The following is a 23,236-nucleotide window of genomic DNA, read 5'->3' as shown; positions in this document are numbered from 1 at the left end:
CAACCCTGTTTTTTCCATCCCCTTCCCTGGCTTCTCCTCCCACAGCTACTGCATGTTGAAGGCTATGGACTCTGCTGCCAATCAGTCCATGGGTCATCAGCTTCTCCCTCATGGGGAATCTTTGCCACTCTGGTCCTGTTTCACCCCTGGCTTTGCCTCTGACTCCCAACAAGTTCCTTTTCTGCTGAGAAACACAAAGGGTTTGGGATCAAGAACCCCTGTGTAGAAAATGGATTCAGACTTTGACTCCTTCTGCCCATTTGAGGAACTGGGGTCTTGGGGATACAGAAGATGTAAGATGAAGGTTCATGAGGTACTCTGAAGGAGTTTAACCTTCCTTCTTCCCATGAGCTCTGCTGGGGAAGAGGGGATGGGTGGTCAGAACATCAGTGGCCTTGGCAGCTTGCTTTAATCAAAAGAGCACCTGGAGATCCAGGTTCCAGTCCCTGCTTTGCTACTAACTCCCAGTGTGCCCTTAGGCACAACCCATGTCCTCTCTGGACTTCAGTGGCACCATCTGTCACATGAGGGAGGTTGAACAAGATGGTGGCTTCTGTTCTTCCAGCCCTGCCATGGTAGAAGTCTGTGACCCAAGTCAGGGATAGCTGGGGTTCAGAAAGGGAGCAGGCCCCTCTGGGTGCCCCCATGGATGCCGCATGGTTTGCCTGCCATGTTCAATTTCTGCCACCCCCCTGAGGCCAGCCCTGCAGCCCTCCTAAGGCCCCGGAGCCCAGCCTCTTGTTGAGTGCACCGCTGGCTGGCTCAGTCCCAGTCAATTGATCCGGGCGAAATGAGCAGCTGTGTTTGGCCTGATCCAGCTGGAAGTGAGGGGAGGGGGGCCTCCTCGGGGTTAGCCTGTCCCCATCTGTGGCCAAGAGGTCAATTTGGGCTCTCCTACTCTGTGAGGAGCAGGGGACAAGCAGGTTGACCGGGGAGGCAGATGACTTGGGGGACGGGAGGCACTTTAGGAACTGCCTGTGTCTTCCCCTAGGTGAATGGCAGTGATGGCATGTTCAAGTATGAGGAGATAGTCCTTGAGCGGGTGAGTCTGCCGGTGGAGGGGGGGATGAAGTGGGAGGGGAGGGTTAGAACCAGAAGAGGGGAGGGCCCTGAACCTCAGTCTCAAGACTCATGGGGGACCCGCACTGAAAGGATGGGGAAACAGCGTCCCTCAGAGGCTGCATTGCTGCATCAATCAATCAACTGACTAACAGATATTAACTGACCTTGCTCGCCAAGGCCTGGGAATTGAGGAGGGGATGGCTTCGCTGAGGCCTCCATGCCAGAATGGCTAGCCCAGGCTGGGAATCTGCCAAATTTCTGATGAATGTGCCCTGGCCTGGCCTGCCGAGCATGGCCCCTTCTGAGGCCTGGAGAACCTTCCCTGGGGGACAGAGGTAGGTGGGGCCCTCATGCCCTCTGAGCGAGCAGACTGTGCCCCTCCACTCCTCTCTGCAGGGCAACTCTGGCCTGGGCTTCAGCATTGCAGGTGGTATCGACAATCCCCATGTCCCCGATGACCCTGGCATCTTTATTACCAAGATCATCCCTGGTGGAGCAGCTGCCATGGACGGGAGGCTGGGGTGAGGTGGCCTGGAAGCAGGCGTGGGGGCGGTAGGGGCAGGATGGAGGGGAGGAGGACTGCCTGCCAGGATGACCCTTCCATTAGATCTGAGAGGGGGAGGGGGAGAGTAGGGAAGGGGAGAGGGGAAAAGGGGAGGTGGGAGAGGGGGTGGAAGGGTGGTGGCGCAGTGTCATGCCTCTTGGGTCTCCCCCGAAGGGTGAACGACTGTGTGCTGCGGGTGAATGAGGTGGACGTGTCGGAGGTGGTGCACAGCCGAGCAGTGGAGGCACTGAAGGAGGCAGGCCCAGTGGTGCGGTTGGTGGTCCGGAGGCGACAGCCCCCACCAGAGACCATCATGGAGGTCAACTTGCTTAAAGGGCCCAAAGGTGCGGCCCTCTGGGTTCCTGTGCTCTGGCCAGAGGTTGGCTCCGTGGGCACTGGAAAGGAATACCTTGCCTGGCTCCCTCTTCCAACTCACAGCCTTCTTTCTTGACCTCGAGTCTCACCCTGACTGACCTCAGGATGGCAGCCAAGTGTTTGGGATCCCTGGGGGGAGCTCCTGTGTGGCCAGTGGGGTGGCTGGGCTTAGGGGGTTGCATTTGGGATTGACTGAGCACTCTCACTCCTCCTTGTGTCCCTCTCCCACGCCCTGCTGGCCCCCTCCCAGGCCTGGGTTTCAGCATCGCTGGGGGCATTGGCAACCAGCACATCCCAGGAGACAACAGCATCTACATCACCAAGATCATTGAGGGAGGTGCTGCTCAGAAGGATGGACGCCTACAGATTGGGGACCGGTTGCTGGCGGTGAGACAGCCTTCCTGGGGATGCCCGAATGGCTGGATGGGGAGGTGGAGCTCTAGCAGCCTCCCCCTCCACCTAAACTTCACTCAGGGACTAGGCATCATGGGGAGATTCGAGAGCATCACTTGACTTGAGTGTCCCTGGATAGCAAGGCCCTAGTTCTGTTCATGGCTGGAACTCCCTCACCTGCCCACTCCTCTCTCCTGCGTCTCTGCTCCTCACAGCACTGCACTAGGCCTCTGTTAGATAGAGCACTGTTGAATTTCACTGAAAGGGTGCCCCTCAGTGTTCCCTGCAGAGGCTCTCCCTCCACCCCAGTGTTAGCCCTAAGGCCTCTTCTCTTCCAGGTGAACAACACCAATCTGCAGGATGTGAGGCATGAGGAAGCTGTGGCCTCACTGAAGAACACATCTGATATGGTCTATCTGAAGGTGGCCAAGCCAGGCAGCCTCCACCTCAACGACATGTATGCACCCCCTGACTACGCCAGCAGTACGTACCCATCTGCCCTGCCCCTGGCCTGAAGCCCTGCTTCCTGGTTTCTGGAGGGGAAGAAGTTCATACTCTTTGTTGAGAGAGGGAGGGATGGAGGGAGGGAGAGAGAGAGAGAAAGAGAGAGAGATTGAGATAGAGAGAGAACAAGAGACTAGTGCTCAGGAGAGCTAAGTCCAAATCCCAGCTCTGTCCCTTACAGCTGGGTGCCCTTGGACAAGTCCCTTTCACCTGTCTTTAGTTCCCTCTTTGGCAAAAAGGAGCTAATGATATATGTGCTGCCTTCCTCATAGGACGGCTGCAAGGATCAAATGAGATCATGGACGAGAAAGCCCTTGGAAAACTGTATTAGGCTATAGAGATGTGAGGGATTATTATTAGTCACACCTCTAGTCATGCCTTTCTTTGTAGACTGCCTTGACTTTAGCTCCTTCTAAGACTCACAGGAGTGAGCCCAGGATTCAGAAAGGGACTGTGGAGGAGGAACCCAGGGTGTGGGGGAAGTGGGGAGGAGAGGCCTGAGGAATCAGCAGACCTTGGTCTCTTTGCATGTGAGATGGGGTGTGGGGGACAGTCCTTGGTGAGGGTGGGGTAGGGTAGGGTACCAATGTGGAGTGGTCTCGGAACTTTTCTCTCCCTTTCTTGATTCTAGCTTTTACTGCCTTGGCTGACAACCACATAAGCCATAATTCCAGCCTGGGTTATCTTGGGGCTGTGGAGAGCAAGGTCAGCTACCCTGCTCCCCCTCAGGCTCCACCCGCCCGCTACTCTCCTATCCCCAGGCACATGCTGGCTGAGGAGGACTTCACCAGGTAAGACCCTCCTTGCTCCCCTTCATCCTACCTAGGGATGGGGAGGAGAGGAATCGTTTCCGGCTGGCCACAGGCCTCCTCTCAGTGTGGCAAGGGAGAGGATAAGGCCCTCATCGCTCCTGTCCTGTGGTCTGAGGCCCTCTCTGAAGCCCTTGGGGCCCAAGGGAGGGACAGAGGTGGCTGCAGGGACAAGTTCTACCATCAGGGGGCGTGCCAAGTGCGTGGCCCCCATCCGAGAGTGCAGAGAAAGGGTGGGATGGGGCCTTTAGGGATCTGAGGAGGTGGAGGTGTCGGGGTTTCCTGCCCGGAAACAGTTGCAGCCCCCGCGGCTGCAATCATGCCACGTTAGAGAAGAAAGCAGTTCAGCGGGTGGGGTTGGCGGGATGCTGGGAGGCCTGCGGGCCGGTGGCCTCGCAGGGAATGGCCCCACCTCACTCTGGCGGCTGCTCCCGCGGTGGAACTGGTCGGGCCGGCCCGGGTTCCGGGGGACAGGTTTGCTGTGGGGTGGGGCCTGGAGGCAGCTGGGCTGGCTGCAGTAGAGCCGGAAGGGTAGGCGGACGGTTGTGGGGGGAGAGCTGGAGGAGCCATGGAGAGGGCACGCAAGTTCTCAGGCTCCGGCTTGGCCCTGGGCTTGGGCTCCGCCTCAGCCTCGGCCTGGAGGAGGGCTTCGCAGAGGTGGGCCCGGCCTCTCCGCTCGCTGAGGCCTGGAGGGGATGCCAGGTAGGAGGAGAGGAGGGCTTCAGCAGAAGCATCCGGGATTCAGGGAGGGAGCCTCACACCCGAGACTGGGAGCATGAAAGGAAGAGTCTCTCGGACTTGGGGCTCCTCTGATGAAAGATGCTTAAAGTAAAGGGAGTGGGTTGGGCAAGTGCGTGCTGGGAGTCGGGTCGTATGGATATACGGGGACCTCTGCTGCTCTTACCTGGTGGCACTGTGACCATTTACAGAGGCGGTGGGGGTTTTCCTGTTCTTGTCTCCTCTTTCAGGTTAGGCTTCTAAGCTCCTTTTGGGGACCTGGGATTTCTTTATCTCTGTCTCCCACATCACCTAGCAAGGGAACATAGTGGTAGCTGGTGACTAAATCTGTTGTTGGGGAAAGTAGGAGGGGTCATAGTTGGTGAGTGGAATTTTGAGACTGCAGAGGAGCATGTGTAAAGTAAGTAGGCGCAGTTTGTGGGTGGCGAGTGCAATCAATCCCAGGGCCATTCCATGGCCCCTAACTGGTTCCCCTTCTTGTGGCTCAGGGTCCATCACACCGGTTGGTAGGATGGGAGAATCTGGGGAGGAAGAGGACCAGTGAGTGGGCTCTGAGATACGGTCTCTAGAGCCCAGGGTAGGGGTTTGTTGACCTGAGAGAGTTGGGGACTGTCCTGGGAAGTTGATGCCAAGCCCTCCGGAAGAAGGGAGGGAAGAAGAACTGAAACTTGGCACCTGGCAGAAAACAGCAGCCAAGCAAGTTTCAGGAGAGAAAGGGAACAGGGTATCATACCTAGGCACCCAAATCCCCCTACAGCAATGTGGGCCTTCACTGGACTTTACATGGACCACAGTTTATACCTACCTTGTCCTGACCTTTCTCCACTCCTTTCCTATCAGAGAGCCCCGCAAGATCATCCTGCACAAGGGCTCCACAGGCCTGGGCTTCAACATCGTGGGAGGAGAGGATGGAGAAGGCATTTTTGTCTCCTTCATCCTGGCAGGAGGCCCAGCTGACCTGAGTGGGGAGCTGCGCAGGGGAGACCGGATCTTATCGGTGAGGAGACAAAGGCGAGATGGGAGGATGGGAGTTGTGCCAGTTTAAAAGGGAGGAGGGAAGACCTCGCTTTCTCCAAGGAATGCTTGTTGAAATGGGGGAAGGCTAAGAGCTGGAGAAAACTTATATTCTCTATACAGATATCCTTAGTGAGGGACAGGGACGAGACTTATCCTTAAAGAGGAAATGAATGTCTCTTGGAATTTTAACTGTGGTTGGCATTTGAGCCCCACAAAGATAATTATTACACTAGAGATGTTGTATCCTTTACCTGGATACATAGATGTTGTCTCATCTTAGGGGCAAGGATGAGATATTGAGAAAAGCATCGGAGTAGATTTAGGGATGGACAACCCATCTCCCTCTCCTAACTGCTATGACAGAGGACTCTTTTCTTGCTTTGGGGGTGGCTCATAACTCCTCTCTTTGGACAGGTGAATGGTGTGAACCTGAGGAATGCAACTCATGAGCAGGCTGCAGCTGCTCTGAAACGGGCTGGCCAGTCAGTCACCATTGTGGCCCAGTACAGACCTGAAGGTAGGAGAAGAAAGGTGGAACGATATGATGTGGGGAGTTCAGACTTATACTAGTTGTTGGCTTTTTGCCATCCTGGGTAACAAAGCCACTTTACCAGGTCCCTTCGACCTTAGTGCAGTAACCTCTTCCTCTCTCGTCTTCCACTGGACAGGGGCGGGTTGGGGCAGCTTGAGAGCATCAGTTAAGGCTGTGCTCAAAGCCTGGTGATCAGGGCTGCAGTGCAGCTCTAGGCCAGTAGTGGGCAGCAGCCCACGAGAGGAAGGAGAGAGATTGGGGCGACTGGAAAAGGGGGAGGGGGGTGGAGGCCGAGGGCTCAGAGGCGAAAAACGTAACTGTGTATCCTGGAGCCGGAGGGTAGCTCTCGGTTAGAAAGACCTGAAAGAGAAGAGTACTGACCTCTTTAGGAGATCTTGGGCCAAACCGCTGTGACCCCCACCCTCCACTCATCAGGGTGACCGTGAAACACCCATAAACGTGCTGAAAACGTGATGCTCGGCTCTCGTGGTAGGGACTCGGAAGTGGACCCCCTCCCCCTACGGGGGGCCTTCTTTGTGTTCTCTGGGAGCTGTTCCCCGGCTGGGGCGTGTGGGCGGAGCTGGTTATGCAAATGAAAGCACTTGGTTGGCTGACGCCAGCCAAGGCCCAGGTGCCGAGGTGAGCTGCGGAATGGCGCGCCCAAGCCAGCCGGCCGGCGGGGTGGCTATTGGTCGGCCGAGCGCGGCCTCCAGCCGCACGCCCCGCCCCCTGACCCAGGCGGAGGGAGGCAGGCGCCCCTCCTTCCCCCCTCGCGCGCCTCAGGCGTCTCCTCCTCCTCCCTCCCCTCCCCTCCCCCTCCCCTCCTCCCCTCCTCCTCCCCCCTCCTCCTCCCCTCCTCCCGCGCGCCCCGCTTTGTGTCCGTGGTCTCCCGCGCGGGACGGAGGGGCCGGCTGGAGCTGGCGCTTTCTCAGCCCTAGATCTGGACTCCGACCCGGCGCCAGGTGAGGTGGGGCGGACGGGGGTCAGGCCCCCTCATAGTTCCCCCTAGCCTCTCTACGGTTCTGTTCTCATACTCTCTCTTTTCCCCCACTGTGCCCCCAACTCTGCGCTCTCCCCGGAATCCCTCGGCCGCGTGTCCCCAGCCCCGGGCGGCGCGCGGCTTCTCAGCCCCTCCTTGAGGGCCCCTCCGGAACACCGCGCAGGGCTAGAGCCCTCCCGCCGCGGGCTCCGTCGGGCCTTCACCTTCTTGCCATCACTTCTCCCCATTCACGAACTCTGCCCCTCCTCGCCCCGGGCCTCCGCCCGCCCCTCAGCCTCCTTCCTGCTGGCGGCTACGCTCCCAGCAGCTCCCTAATCCCAGTCCTGGGAGGAATTTTCGACGTCTTCCCCTCCACCCCCACGCCTGAATCCCCCGAACCTAGCGACCTCTGAGTACCCCCAAGGTGGGCTATCAGCCCCCAATCCCCTCCAGCACCGCTTTTGTTTGCAAGAGTTTTCCGACGGTTGCCGACTACTTTCGCGTCCCCCTCCACTTTGTGAGGCCAGCCTTTGTCCCCGAGGGCTGCAGCGCCTGGGCTCCTTGGACACTTAGGCCCTGCTGGCTGGTTACTCAGGTGGCGGAAAGGCCCTCTCCCGGGCAGGTGCCCTGGTTCCGTGATGAGAATGCGGAGAAGCTGGGATCCCTGCTGCAAAGCTGTGAGAGGCAGAAAGCGCCTACCTTTGTCCTTTCCGCCCTCCCCCCAAAACTCTTGTTCAGCGCCTCCAGCCAAGAAGAGAGGGGCTTGCTACCTTCTTCTGCACTAGGCTCTTTTGATGGGGACAAGTGTAAGGAGGTGACAAACGGGAGAGCTTGTTGGTCTGAGGTCATGGGAAAGAGGGATGCAAACACTTGGAGTCATTTCTCACTATGTTTGGTGTCCAGCTTAATGACAAGAAACACCCATTAGGGTTACTGTTTTTATGATGCCTGCGTGTGCTTTTTGCTTTTCAGTGTAGAGCTAACCATCTGATTTTTATTAGCAACCAATATTTATCCGTTTTATGGCCACAACTTAGACAACATAGGTTCTGCAAAGAAAATGGTTTCTCTTGCATATTTGTGTGTGTGTGTGTGTGTGTGTGTGTGTGTGTGTGTGTAGGAGAAATTGATGTATTTCTTTCGGTTTTGCTCTCTGATGTTGGGCACATGGAAACAATAGTGTGAGTTTGTCTGGTGGTAGTATGTTGGAAACTGGTGACTACATATTTCTATGAGTTTTGTTGGGAGAATGTAATTGGTTTGCATAAAAAGCTGCAAGGTGTCCACGGTAAAGGGATTCCTGCAGTGTTCATTGCTCTCTGAGCATACTTCTGAGTGTTTATGATGTTTGTTGAGGTGCTGTCTTAGGTTTCTCTACCATTTGCCAAACAAAGCCTTTCTTCTCTTAGGATTTAGTTGAACCACTGTTGTTAAGGCTCTGCCACCCCAGTCTCATTTCTTTCTTTGGTTTGATAAATCCAACAGGGCCCCAACATGCAAAAACTTTTTTTTTTTCATTTGAACATTGACCCTTGGAGACAGGTTCAGAGGGACTATTAAAGCATTCCGTGTTGGGCTCTGAATTTTCTTTGATAAAGTGATGGTTTTTAAAAATAAAGACTCCATGTTGGTCATTTTATAATTATGTTAAATACTGTTCTTTGGAAGATTGCATCACATAGGCATTTACAAAATGAATAATCCAAATATATGTCTGTTGGCTAAAATGGCGGAGACTTTGCATGTTATTGGCCAAGTAGGGGTTCATTATTTTTGTTTTTTTTAACATGGAATGTGGGAGCTGGAAAGGATCACTTAGTTCAACCCCTCATTGTGCAAACCAGAACAGCAACAGGAGAGCAAGGACATGATTTGCCTAAGGTCATGAAGGGAAAGTTGCTGCGGGTCAGCAATCAGTTGAATCCTGAAGTCCACCAGTTGGGACAAACCATGCTTGGGAATACCTGAGAGACCTGAGATCTAGTTGGAGTGGAGGAACAAGAGGAAAGGAACTGGGGAAATAATAGAAGAGAGACTAGGGAAAGAGAGTGAAGGAAAGAAAGATATAACTGCAGGGGAAGATTGGAGTGATCTCCATGGTGGCCCTTGAGGCACCATTGCCAATCCAGTGCAGCCTTTAGCTAGATATCCTTTGGTGTGAGAGCTTAAAAAAAATAGCTTTGACTAATTAGAACAGAATAAGAACAATTTTTCTCCTTTTTAAAAAGGCTTCATTGAGATATGATTCATATACCATATAATGCACCCATTTAGGTGTACAATTCAGTGGCTTTTAGTGTGTTCACAGAATTGTGCATCCATCATCACAGTCAATTTTAGAACATTTTCATTACCCCTCTCTTTTTAATGAATAGAGAGGGTACAATATTGGAAGGGTGATAGGTGTAGGACAATTGCTTCCTAATGTATCTCCCCTGGGCACTTAGGGGCTAGATGGCAGCTCTAAGATTCTTTCAAGGTTTGCTTAATGGGTTGAACCCATAATGAAGATAGCAACTGTGTCTATTTAAATTTTGTATTGTACCTAGCACGGGTACTTTGCAAATATTTGTATGATGAAGCTTTGGAAAATATTAAAATAGAAATAGGAGTGCTAAATGATAAGGTACCACAGTGAGAGATGCTGTTTCATGGTTTCACTCCTGATTGCTCCAAACTGTTGGGGACACAGCAATCCCACCTATTTAGCTAAAATAGCATGATGTTCTTAGTCATGTATAATCCTGCTTAAAATTCAAATTGAAAATTTAAACAACTGGCTCTTGGCAGAGTCTCTTTTCCAATCTATTCTAAAATGAGAAATATTTTTCTGTGACTTGTAGAATTGCTCCACCAAGGAAAGGATAGGTTTCATGTTATAACATTTTGATTTAGAAACTATCTCTTATATTTTTCTCCCCTGGTTACTTTGTGTCAGCTTCTCTTTATAAACTGAGCTAGTATTTTTTTTTCTGGAAAGTGCTTTTGTTTTTAGCATAGAATTTGAACCCCAAATCAGGAGGTGAGCCAGACATTGGTCACTAAGGTAGCTAAACTGGGAACTGATCCTTTGTGACCAGTCTTTTCAACTGGAATGTAAATCCAGACAGGCTAGGGATACAGGGAATGAGAAGGAATGAGAGTTTTCCATACTCATTTTAAAGTGCTGAATAAGGACACTTTTCACCATGGAAACACCTTTAAGTAAGGCCTGGAAGAGTTAAGGATAAGTGTTGATAATAACTTGAAAGCGTAAAAGGGATACTTTCACCATAGCATTTAAGTAACCACCCCATCTCCCCTGTTTGAGAATGAGGGATGTAAACATAGCTGCCCCCCTATCAGCAAGATCTCTCTTGAGAGTGCGGAGGTGAAAGTTTATCAAGGCAAAGAATAAAAGTCATGAAACTCCTATTGCCATCCTAAAAGAAGGCTAAAGTAGAGAAGGAAGAAAATGAATTCCTGTTAACAGCATTTCTACACTGAACAATTTAAAGGCGACTAATATTGCATTTATCTTTGTGTCCCCAGCACCTAGTCCAGAGCCTGGCTCATGGTTTGTTGAATTGAGTTATTGATTATCTCTATGTTCTAGATGTCTTTGTAAGCATTAATCTTCATGATATCCCTGTAGGATAGGTGATGTTAGCCCCATTTTACAGACGAGGAAAGTGAGGATCAGAGAGGTTAAGTGACTTCCTCAAGGTCACACAGCCAGTAGGGGCAGAATCAAAATTTGAAGTCAGATTTCTTGAGAACTTCGTGTCCAGGGCTTTTGCCGATAGACCACAACGACCTCCCACCACAGCAGAGAAGCTGAGAGCCCTCTCTCCCTACTCGGAAGATACTGCTCTGAGACTCTTCCTTCAGGTGTTAACAAATGGAGTAAAACCAACTCCCAAATGCCAGCATTTTAGCCTTGATGACCATAAACTCCTGCACCAAAGAAGAAGGGAACCTGTGGGTAGAGGGCCTGCTGGAAGCCTGAGGGAGACCCCCTCTCCTACAAAAGGAAAGTGGACTTAGGAAGACTACCATGGAATGATATTGTGGGGGGAACCCCAGGAGGAGCCAAAAGACGAGAGTTGGTTTGCTTGACTTCTTAGAAATGTTAAGTAGGCTTAAGAATGTTAATGAAGTAAACAGGCACTTCCCATTTCTTCAAGTGAAATGGAGTTGTATTTGTTGTTCCTTTTTTTATATCCTTGCCATTCACTTATTTAAGGGTACAATTCAGTGGTGTTTAGAATATTCACAGAGTTGTGCAACCGTTGCTACAACCAATTTTAGAATATTTTCATCACCTCAAAAAAAAAAAAAAAACTGAGTCCTTTAGTTGTCACTGCCTCCCCACCTTCCCATGCCCCTCAGTACTGCTAAGCTACTTCCTGCTTCTGTAGATTTGCCTGTTCTGGACATTTCATAAATATGGATTCATGTAATATATGGTCTTTTATGACTGGCTACTTCACTTTACATAGTGTTTTCAAGGTTCATCCATGTTGTACCATGTATTAATACTTCATTTCTTTTTATGGCTGAATAATATTCTATTATGGAGATACCACATTTTGTTTATCCACTCCTCAGTTGATGGACAGTTGGGTTGTTTCCACCATTTTGGCTGTTATGAATACTGCTCTTTGGACATCTGTATGCAGTTTTCTGCATGGGCATGTGTTTTTATTTCTCTTGGTTATATATACCTACTGGGTCATATGGCAACTGTATATTTAACCTTTTGAGGAGTGATCAGGCTGTTTTCCATAGTGGCTGTGCTGTTTCACATTCCAACCAGCAGTGTGAGGGTTACAATTTTCTCTGAGTCCTCGCCAACCCTCTTTCATTCAGTCTTTTTGATTCTAGCCGTTCTGGTGAGTTAAGTGGTCTCTCCTTGTGGTTTTCATTTACATTTCCCTGCTGGCTAATGATGTTGAGCATCTTTTTATGTGCTTATTGTTGCTATTTGGTTTTGTTTTGCTTGGTCCCCTGATTTGCTTCTGCTGTGTGCAAACTGACTTGAGGCCAGAGCAAGCCAACTAGGTTATTACTCAGGTGACTAGAGGGAACCGGGAGGATAAGGGACTACCTTTCACTCTTATCACTGTGGGCTGGAGGGGGTTTAAGGCTTGGATGTAGATAATTTTAGCCAGGAATGCTGACCTGATAAAAATGATAGGGCCCACCTTTAAACAACAACAACAAAAAATAGCTTATTCACATACCATACAATTTACCCATTTAAAGTGTACAAGAATGTTTAGAGTGTTTAGAGTGGCACAACTGTCACCACGATCAATTTTAGAACATTTTCCTCACTCCAAAAAGAAATGCTGTCCCATAAGCAGTCACTCCCCATTTCCCCCAAACTCCTCCCCTTCCCTAGTCCTAGGCAACCACTAATCTACTTTCTGTTTCTATAAAGTTTTCTTTTCTGACTGGTTCATGTAAATGAAATCATAGAATATAGTCTTTTGTGTCTGGCTTCTTTCTTTTAGCATAGTGTTTTCAGGGTTCATCCATGTTGTAGCATGTTGCAGTTCATTCCTTTTTAAGGCTGAATAATATTCCATCCTTTGGTTATACCACATTTTGTTTATCCATTCTTCAGTTGATAGACTTTTGGGTTGTTTCCACCTTTTGACTATTGTGAATACTGCTGCTCTGAACCTTCATGGGCAAGTTTTTGTGTGGTCATATGTTTTCAATTCTCTTGGGTATGTATACCTAAGAGTGGAATTGCTGGGTCATAAGGTAACAACATTTAACATTTTTTGAGGAACTGCCAGACTTTTTCCCAAAGTGGCTGCGCTCAGGCCTACCCTGTTTTGAAAACTTAGAGGAGAAAAAAATGTTAGCTTTCTTTTCAGTTTTGCCTCCTGGGGCTGAACTTCATATACATGCATGCACTGGCCTTATCTGACTTCCATGTAGCCCAAGGAAATGGGAGCTGGAGTTGACAAAGCATTCTGAACCTAGACAGGTGCTTTCTTGTCCTTGTTAGATGTCTTGAGGCAAAATCCTAGGAGCTTTGGTGTCTGTAGAACATCAGTTCTCCTGATAGGTTAGAATGATTAGAATAATATATAGTAATGAGAATGAATTATTTCTTATTTATTTATAGCTTTTTAGGATTTATTTTTAAATTAACATGTTGCTTGTTGAAATCTTGACCCTGATATTTACACTGTTGCTTTGTTTCAAGCTTTCGACTTATATTCCAAAATAGGGTACTTGTTTTATTGTTTTAAATAGAGAAATAGGAGAAGTAGAATAATTTGGGCCTATCATTGTCACTGAAATTTAGAAAATACTGTTTTGCTCCCTTAATGTTAAGAAAGGGGATCATCATGGAGGAGTAGCCAAGGCCCTGGCTTCTAGTTCTGACCTTAAGTAGCTAAATGATCTTGTACTAGTCAACCTGTTTGGACCTCAGTTTTCTGGTCTGTAAAATGAAGGCACTGTGCAGAACGATCTCAACATGTTTCTTCTAACTCAAGCTCTGTGTTAGATAAGTAGAAGTGTGTCATAAATTCAGTTTACAAGTTGCTATTTGTACCTAGACTGTTATTTAATCACAGTCTTGAGCTTATAACAGTCTTGCTTTAATAAAGGTCTTGTCTTCTCTTTTTTCCTGTAATAAGGCTTTCATCCTCTTGAGATGGACCTTTGTTTACTTTTCACTGAATTTAGATGTCTTAAAAAAGCAAAGACCCTAGAGATTTGGGGGATTTTTTTCCCTTGATGAAATTAACATATTTTGTATAAATATGTACTTTAGGGATCTGGATACATGCATGTTCTTCAGATTTTCAAAAAAGAGAAAGAGAATTTTGCAGATCTTCAGTTAAACTCTCACAAAAAGAAATGGTGAGCACTGGAACCAGTATTGGTTCACCAAGGTCAAACAATCATGTCAGACTGCCAAACTACCTTAATAGACAGGGTTACTGGATTGATAGATCAGGGAAATATGGTAGATGCAGTATATTTAGATTTCAGCAAGGCATTGGCAAGCCTTCTTTGGTCCACTCTTGGATAAGATGGCAAGGTGTTAATAGTGATAATACGTTTAACTGGATTTGTCTGCAACTGGTTGAATGGGTCAGTCTCAGAGGAAAATGATGAGTAAGCCAGGAGCAGTGTGGAGAGGAATTTCTAGTGTATGTGTATCCTGGCTTTTCCTTGGGCTTGTCGTGTTAAGTCTGTCTCCCCACCTCCCTCAAATTGTATTTTATATTATATATAATTGAAATATACATATATACTTTTAAAAATTTTATTTTCCTAGATATATAAGTGTTATATTTAGATTTGTAGAAAATTAGAAAGTAACAAAAAGTACAAAGCAAAAAAAAAAAATTAAAATCAACTGTTATACTACCTCCAGAAATAACTGTTGTTTGTGTGTATTTCCCTTGAAAGTTTTATATAATGTGTAGTATGTATGTATCTCTTTCAAGTCTGGGATCATTGTATTTAAAAAGTTTTATGTCCATTCTTTTAACTTATGTCATGAATATCTTATTAAAATAGTTTTTAATAAATAATATCCATCACATATGTGCCACAATTCATGTAACCATTCCCTTATTGGAGGATGTTTAGATTGTTTGCAATTTTTTGATCTTATAAATAACACTTTGATGGATATCCTTATATGAGGCTTTTTGTGAATCTGTGATTGTGTCTTCAGAATGAATTCCTTGGAGTGGAATTATTGGGCCCAACGGTATGAACATGTTTAAGGCTTTTGATATATTTGCTAAATTCTCCACCTCCACCAACAATATGGGTGCATATTTGATAATCCTTGCTAACATGGAGTATTTTTTAAAAAATCTCTGCAAATTTGTTAGGTAAAATGTTATGTAATTTATATTTTAATTTGTATTTCTTTTTAAGAATAAGAGTGAACATTTGTGTGTGTGTGTGTGTGTATGTGTGCTCATTGATCTTTTTTTTTTTTTTTTGGCCAATTGCTTGTTCATACCCTTTCCCCATTTCCCTGTTGAGGTGTGTTCATCAGTTCTTACTGATATGTAAAACCTTTAAAGTAGTTAGAATATTAGTTCTTTGTCATATACATTGTAAGGTTTTTTTTCCTATTTTGTAGTTTGCTATTTTATTTTGATGTACAAGATGTTTTATGTTTTTATGTAGTCCAGTCTGTCAATACTTTCTTTTGTATATCTTGCCTCTGCCCATAGCTTTTGGAGGGTCTTTCCTACCCCAAGAGAAAAATAAATATCCACCTAAGTTTTATTCTAGTTATGTAATGTTTTTCTTTTTGTGTTTAAAACCTTAACCTGCCTGGACCTTATTTATGATACAAGGCAGGATACTACCTTATTTTTTGCTCCAAATGTTGAAGGAATTACTGCAGTACCATTTAGTAGATAATCCATCTTTTCCATGCTGTTTTGAAGTGCCACCTTTATTACACACACACACACACACACACACTCTCATGATTTGGATTTTTGGGTTTCTTAATTCTGTTCTTTATAATATTTTACTCTGGAAGTACCAGTTACAGAAAAATAACCACAGATGTTTTGACAAATAACCAGAGAAGAGTCTCTAGATCCCATTTTCTGGATTCCTTCCACAGCAACTTGACACAAAAGAGATTCAGTTGATACCCCAAATAAAGATTGTCAGAGAATTTGTGATCCTGTCTAAGTGACTACTGTGAAAAGCATTTGAATCTAGACTCTCAATTGACATAGTAAAACATAGAAATCCGTTACATTAATTCAAGTTAAGAAGCTTAGTCATAAAATGTTGTCTTTCAGTCACTGTGTTGCAGCATCTCTGTTAAGTGAAAAAGATTGTTGTAAACAAGAGTCACTGCTACCTTCAGAGCAAGGAAGTGTATAATTCTGTCTTTATTCTCATGTTTTCTGGATGAGGTGTTTTGTCTTGGGGTGGTTCGTACATATACTTTGGCTTATGGGTTAAAAGAGCTAAAGGCTTTGTTGTTAATCTTGCATTTGAATATGCTATATGAATCTTTTGAAATAGAGAAAAGGCACTATTTGAAGCTTTTTCCTGATCTGGAATAGGTGAGAAGAACCAATGGCAAGGTTCTGTGAAAAACTGTTTTTTTTAACTTGATATTGAGATCAAATCATTTTTCACTGTACTCGTTTCAGACCAGGTGGCTTGGCTCAATGTAATGGCACTTTTATATAGTATATCACTTTCATTCAATACCCTTCCTGCATCCTCACTAAGCTTTTTGGGATACAGAGACATCCAGTCAGTAGGGATAAACTGGAATCTTTTATGGTGTGCTGATATGGCATGTCTTATTTTCTGTTTTATTCTCAGTATCAGGATGCTATCCGGAACCCTGGCTATGTGTGTGTATGGCTGAGGAAGCACATTGTGATAGTGTAGGTACCAGAGTATGATGACTCCGAGGTTTCTGTTCTGGGTTAGTCATAGTTCCAAGCCTATTGTTCTAAAAGTAGAGCTGAAATTAATTTTCTTCAGGCAATGTTTGCCCACATGGAGGCCTATTTGCCACTTTTCTGTCCTCTCCTATAGCCTTAATTTTTTCCTGCAATTTACAGCCTTTAAATAGGTATTTTTTTTTAGCCAAAGAGTTTAAGACTACTTGCAGATGTGAAGATTTCCTTCTAGATCGTATTAAAAATTTAAATTAGACTAGTCTTAGGTTTGATTCCTTATGGACCTCGTTGATTTGGTCCTAAAATCATAATGATGTCAAAATTAGAAGGGATCTGAGAAATTATCTAGTTTTAGAGGTGTTAAATTCTTTAAATAGTAGATCCCATAATTAGAAACTAACCCAAGTAATAGGCTTCATTTTATTTTATAGAGACAAGTTTGTGATTCCAAGAAATGTGTTATTTGGCGATTCACATACTTAAACCTCCACACTGACAGGTATCTTCTTGATGGGCTTATTTTACTTCTGGCTCCATCTATTTTTTTAAAAAAAAAAAACATGAGCTATATTGTTGGGTCAGATGCTTGTAATCCACATGTCCTGAGGATTTGCACTCCAAAGGCAACTATAGAAACCTAAAACACAATTCATACTCATCAAAATCTGTGATTCTCTCATGAGTTCTGTACATTTGCACAATGGTGTGATTCCTCTGAGCTCAGGGCAGCTCAGCAATGGCAAATGAGGGCTGAATGAGTGTGAGATTTGAACACCTGCACTTCCATAGGAACAAATGAGCCTTTGGGCAGCTATTGATTTATTTTGTGTTGATAGCTAACCAAGACATGTGCTATTATTCAGCACTATCTTCCCTACTCAGTATTTGTGTGGGGACTCAAGGTCAGGAAGTTACATGTCTCTCTTTTACTCTATTTTTATTTGTGTCTTCCCAATGTTCCTACCTGTCAGAATCTGTGTGTCTGAAGTATGTCCTTCAGTTATCTCCCCAGCTTTGTTGTCATTTCCAAATTTGGTAGGCATGGCTTTTATTTTATTTTTGAGCATTTACCTTTTATATCTTCATTCAAACCATAAGTTCTGTCCTGCATGCAGAGTAAGTACCCTTTGTAGTTTTCATTTGTTTCGTGTCTTTACAACATTTTCCTACGCACAATCATATAGGATCAAATAAGCTTTCTATGGGTGAGAAACTGAGCCCCTTTCAGCTTTCCAAATTAATGACAGATGTCATTTTTTTATTTTGAGAAGACAATTTTTCTGTCATTAACAAGGTAGATACACTTGAGATCAAAGTCTTAGAGGGGAGATGGATTTGGAGGCTTCGATATGTGTCCATTTCATGTTAATGAGCATTGTAGTTTCAGTCCGCTTTGATGCTTTATTAGGCTATTAAATAGTTCTTGAAACCTCTGATATGTTAGTGTTTTGCAGAAGTGGTTTGTGGTTTTGTTGTTCAATTTTTAGCATTTTAGGGTGGATGGAAGGGAAAGGCTTTGTGTTCTTTTTTCTTACGTTTGTTCTCAAGAAGCCAGAACTTGAGAATTACAGTGTCCAGGTTTGTCGTTTTGGATCTTTATAGTGAGTTAACACATTCAATAAAGATCGTTGACTCAACAAGGGTGCAGATTGCTATGCTAAACTTTGAGAAGGAAACAAAAACCACATCAAGGAGCTTATAGTTTTGTAAAGGAAATGACATCACCACAAGTTCTAGGCACTAGATTTTAAAAAGGGAGAGGTAGTGGAGGGCCTGGAAACCATGTTAGATGAAAAATGGTTAAGGAAGTAACAATATTTAGCTTAAAGAAGAGAGAACTTATTTTGAGGACATGATGACCATTCTCTATTATGGCTGATATTATCCCACCTTTTCCCTGGTCTTTGAGGAAAAAACTCAAGAGGTTGCCTCTGATCCTTTCTCACCCTACATGCAATCAGATGTCAACTTTTCCCTCTTCTAGCTCTAGCATATTTCTTGATTCTTGCCTCTTTTTTCTGTCCTCAGTTGCCCCCGTACTATGTCAGGCCTTTGAAGACACTGTCTATACTAGTAGAATAGGTTCATGGTCTCTGTTAGCTTTGCTCTGTCCTCCTTTCTATATTATGTTCTCAGAATAATCTCCCCCCAAACCTAGTTCTAATTGTATCACTTTCCTATTTAAACACTTAAGTAGTGGTTCCCAAAGCCTAGTAAGAAAAGTTTTATCTCAACGCATAATCTGGCCCCCAACTTTCTATCACTTGCCTTTCCCCTGTTCACAGTCTACCTTCTATTCAGTCTTGTTCAGTAGTCTTGGAACCTGCTCCAGGATCTCCCAGCTCTTTGATTTTCTTTAAACTGTTCCTTCATACAATTATGCAGAAGAGAATCCATCATGTTTCATGCCATTTTAGACACTAAAGTTAGAGCCAGCCAGCAAAAGAGATGTACCTTAACCCAATAATTTTCTCTTGAATAGTGTTGTCTAACAATTAAGGAATAGAGAGCTTCCCAACATTGAATATATTTTAGCAGAGGCTAGGGGGCTAGGTAGTTTGGGTGCTGTGAAAGCAGAGGTCCCTAGGGGCTGTACAAGCTAGCAAAAAGAGCAAGCATGGTCCTCTGCTGTCAATAAACCTAAATCTACATGTGAGGCACTGCACTTATTGTGTCCAAAATAGCCAAAGTGATACATGCACACATACACATCATGTCATTCCTCTACTTAAAATCTTTCAGAGACTTCTTCCCGTTACTCTTAGGATAAAAGCAAAAATCCTTACCATAGCCCACAAAGTCATGTATAATTTGACTCCTGTTCTACCTTCCTAGTTTGATCTCCTGCCAGTATCCCCTTACTTCCTTGTGATACAGGCATTTTGTACCCTCACATATGCTGTTCCTTCTGCCTGAAATGCTTTCTTTTTCCACCCCTCTACCCCTGGCTAACTCTTCATCTTTAAAGGCTCAGCTTAAATGCCACTTCCTCAGGGAAGCCTTTGTTGGCACCTCCCATGCCTCACCCTCCAATAGGTTAGGTCAGCCTGTTAGTCTCTCTTAGCATTTTCTTCATAGCAGTTAATTAAAATTATAATTAAATAGTTGTTTCTTTCATTATTGTAATTTCTAGAACTGTTTGATTACCATTATATCCCCAGCAGCTCTCATATGCCGGGCACACAGTAGACATTCAGTAAACATTTGAATAAATAAATGAATGAGTAAGACTTCTGGTGTGAGGAAAGAAAGGTGGTGAAGGACATAAAGGATGTTCAGTATCAGGCAGGGGAAGAAATTCCAGGACAAGAGAAGAACACGTAGGAATGAACAAATTGTTTTCAATGGTTCCAGACAGGCTAGCTCAAAAGAGGATCTGTATAATGAGAGATGGGATAGATAGGCTGGGGAGTGACAGGACAATGGCTTTAGCAGTCTTTGAAATTTTAGTTGAGATATTAAAATTCTTTAGTTGCTGTTATTATAGATACTTGGGTGGGGGTGGAGGGCTCTACAAGTTGGAGTTTAAGAAGGCTTTTCAAATAAGAATCTTAAGCTGGCATGGAGTTTGGAGAGTCCGGGGGCAGACTACCAGCTAGAGCAAGGCAGCAGTGGTCCAGAGAAAAGGTGGCATGATGTGACCTAAATCAAGGCAAGAGATAAAATAGTCATGAGAAAAATGAAGAGGCAATGACAGTGGAAGTTAGAAAGAAGGAGATAGATTGAGGAAGCAATTAGGAAGAACATCAGCAAAGCTTGAGGAAACACTAGTTGTGCACAGGGGAAAGGAGGGTGTTGTTTACAGTACCAGGGAGGCTTGGCATGAAATTATCAATTACGGGGAAGCAGAGTGGTCAAGTCTAGAGGTAGACATTTCTAGAGGTAGATAGAATGTCACATAGGTGGTAGGACAAGCCCTCTGAACCAGCAGCTCTGCCCATAGGAGGACAACTTTTCCTGTGGTTATGCAGAGAGAACATTTGAGCTTCCTCTTTGTCTTTGTCTATTCCAGGATACAATCTTGGCTTTGCTTTTGCATAACCAAAAGGCTTGTTAAAGTCTTTCTCCCCAAACAAAAGATCAATCTGTCCTCAATGGTAAATTCTGCCTCTTCTTCAGGAACAGAAAAGTTGCTGGAAGCTTTAGAATAGCAGTTTGTCCTCACTTTCAATCATAAAGGTTTCAGAATGTTGAAGTTCAGTTTGGTACTGCCAATGAAATTTTTTAATGTGCATATAATTTGACCCTGCATTTTTACTTCTAGGAATCTATGCTATAGAAGCACTTATACAAATATACAGTGCAGCATTGATTGCAGTATTAAAAAATTATGAACAATTTAAATATATCAGTTGGGGTATGACTGAATAATTATGGTCTATCCCATAATAAGGAATACTATGCAGCTATTATAAAGAATGAGATAGATCTCTACTGACATGGATAGGTTTCCATGATATATCAGAGAATGAAAAAAATAGATGCATGTGAATCTATATGAGTTGTGAGTGTATGTATATAAACAATGTATACATGGAAGTAAGTCTGGAAAGATAACATACTAAAAATACTAACTGGTTATTTCTGGGTAGTGGGATGGGTAAATGATACAGGAATGTCCAAAAAAAAGTTAAAAGATTTAAAAAAATCATATACCACTTTTATAATTTAAAAAAACGTAAACTCATCAGCTTTCTTTGCAGGCATATTGGACAGAGGCCTCTTTAGCACTTTCTTTTCCCATGGGATTTGCCAAAACAAGATTATTTGAGAGCTTTCCAGCCCTCTTGCCCTACCTTCCTTTTGAGACAGATTGCAGGATACTTGCCTCCCCCCCCCCCCCCCGCCCCCATGAACTAACAAAACAAAACAAAACCCAATTTTGTAATCAAGACCAGCAGTTTCAAACTTTATTGGGCATCAGAATCACCTTGATGCTTGTTAAAAAATACAGATTCCTGGGCCCACTCAGTAGGTTCTGAGTGTGTATGGGTAGGGGCCAAAATCCTGATCTTTCAGAGGCACCCCAGGTGGTCAGTGAGGAAACCCTGTTTTAGGGAATGACGTCTGATTGTTCCCCTGGCTTCTTGTTTCTCTATGATTAGTAAAGACAAGGAGGGAGCAATGACTCACTGTGGATATCTTTGTGGATCACAAATGGTTGGGTTCATCTGAATGGGAAAAAATGAATATAAAGCACAGTTTAGTATACTTGAGATTTTAGTAATATGTTGAAGTGAGCTCTTTGGATTAGAGGTTGATCTGGTGGGTTTCCTAGTCTATGATGCAGGTTTAGGAGATGCCTTCCAACAATGGCTTTGTTAGTTATGAGTGGAAGGGGTAGAGAGGCATTGGCAAATTGTGAGGTCTTAGAATTCAGATGCTTTCTAAGTGAAACTTTTGTCCTTGGAAAATCGCCATGCCTCTAATATTAAGATGAGGTACTATCTAAAGACTATTCTAAACAGTTTTTTGTTAGAATTATTTTTTTTTGTTATAAACAAAGTCTGTTAATCAGATGCTCAGTGTGGATTATTAACATTCCAAAAAGGTATTTAAAAAATATATACCCCAGTTCCTCCCAACAATTAACCTTGGAAACAAAAGTAAATGGGAATACTTTTTAACTACCTTTCCAAATCTTCAGTGAAGCTGGCAGCCATCAGTTAAATAAACCATTAGGTTTATTAGTTTGAGAACAGAAGGGTCAACTTGGGCACACTATTCTAATTTGCTCCTTGTTTACCACACAATCATTTATTCAGAGGCTACTCTGTGCCTACGGAACACTAGGCAACTCCACAAATAATAGCAAGAGACTGATGAGCAGCTTGAACTCTAAGGGGATCATCTGAATGAGGGAAAAGTGAATAAAACACAATTTAATAGACTTGAAGGCTTAGTAGCAAATAGAAAACAGAAAGTAGATTCCTTAAAGCAATAGCCTTATTCTCTTTCAGTAGTCTATTTTAAGTGGGCCCTCTGGCCCAGCCTTATCAACCTTGGATTAGGAGCTTTGAGGAAATGGTGGTTTGGTGGTTGTTTTTTAAAGGGTTTTTAAAGAAATGTAGTTACTAAGCAACTGCCATGACCTACTGCTAAGTTGGAGTTCAGTAGGCAAGTCAATTCCAAAGAAGGGAATATATAAACAAGTTGGGAGAGGGGGAAAATGGCTTAAGGATAGATTGGTGTATTTTTTTTCTGGGCTCAGTGCATATTTCTGTGTTTTACTTAGCTTGCGCAAGAAAGGGCTGCCTGGTCAGAAATCTCTTTGTCTCACCCGGTTCTACTCATAGCGGGTGAGTGGGGAGGAGGGCCAGAAAAGAGCCAACTAGAGAGGGCTAGGGTGGGGGGCCAAGCCCTGGGAGGGGACCCGCGCTTTGGCGGGCTCTAGAGGTAGACAGCCCTGCTGCTGTGCTCTTGAGCAGGCCAGGGCTCTATGACAGATCTATCACCACCCTCTACCTTTAGATTGGGATGCCTTATTGATATTGATGTGTTGCCTTATAACCCTCAGAACAGGGACATTGTCCAGCTGGTGTCTTTTTTTTCCCCTAACATTTAGTGGGTGAGTCAGTGACTGAACTGCTCTCTGCAGGATTTCAGGGACGGGAGTAGGTAATGAGGACAAATCACCATAACACCAGTGCATGATGAATGAAAGAGCACATGAATTTAACCAGTTGGTTTCATTGGTACCACAGAGAACAAAAAGAAACTTTGTTGAGAAGAGAATGTTTGTGTGAATTAGAACTCCATTCCCTCCCCTTTAGGTTTCTTAGTATTTCCCTTTATACCCAGCTGAAGGTCAGGTTGCTTTGCTGAGGGAAGGGGAGTGTCAGGTGTTGGAACAGGTGTTTTGTT

At 44.8% G+C, this 23,236-nt stretch overlaps 1 protein-coding gene across 6 annotated transcripts in view; it reads left to right on the top strand.

Moving 5' to 3' along the window:
- Positions 1 to 23,236, top strand: part of DLG3 (discs large MAGUK scaffold protein 3) — a 51,556-nt gene that overhangs the window by 2,747 nt on the left and 25,573 nt on the right. For 4 of the 6 annotated variants that reach the window (XM_064483076.1, XM_064483075.1, XM_064483074.1 and 1 more), the window contains exons 2-9: positions 992 to 1,042; positions 1,459 to 1,583; positions 1,781 to 1,950; positions 2,232 to 2,368; positions 2,713 to 2,857; positions 3,510 to 3,669; positions 5,266 to 5,422; positions 5,857 to 5,959. In XM_064483076.1, the coding sequence (XP_064339146.1) occupies positions 992 to 1,042; positions 1,459 to 1,583; positions 1,781 to 1,950; positions 2,232 to 2,368; positions 2,713 to 2,857; positions 3,510 to 3,669; positions 5,266 to 5,422; positions 5,857 to 5,959 (1,048 nt within the window). Of the gene's footprint in view, positions 1 to 991; positions 1,043 to 1,458; positions 1,584 to 1,780; positions 1,951 to 2,231; positions 2,369 to 2,712; positions 2,858 to 3,509; positions 3,670 to 4,016; positions 4,390 to 5,265; positions 5,423 to 5,856; positions 5,960 to 6,832; positions 6,937 to 23,236 lie in introns of those variants that run through there. The other 2 variants (XM_064483077.1, XM_064483078.1) reach the window with 2 other exon arrangements.

The sequence above is a fragment of the Camelus dromedarius genome, chromosome X (genome assembly GCF_036321535.1).
Source record: "Camelus dromedarius isolate mCamDro1 chromosome X, mCamDro1.pat, whole genome shotgun sequence".
NCBI classification, from domain to species: domain Eukaryota; kingdom Metazoa; phylum Chordata; class Mammalia; order Artiodactyla; family Camelidae; genus Camelus; species Camelus dromedarius.
This window is presented reverse-complemented; position numbering and strand designations above follow the sequence as displayed.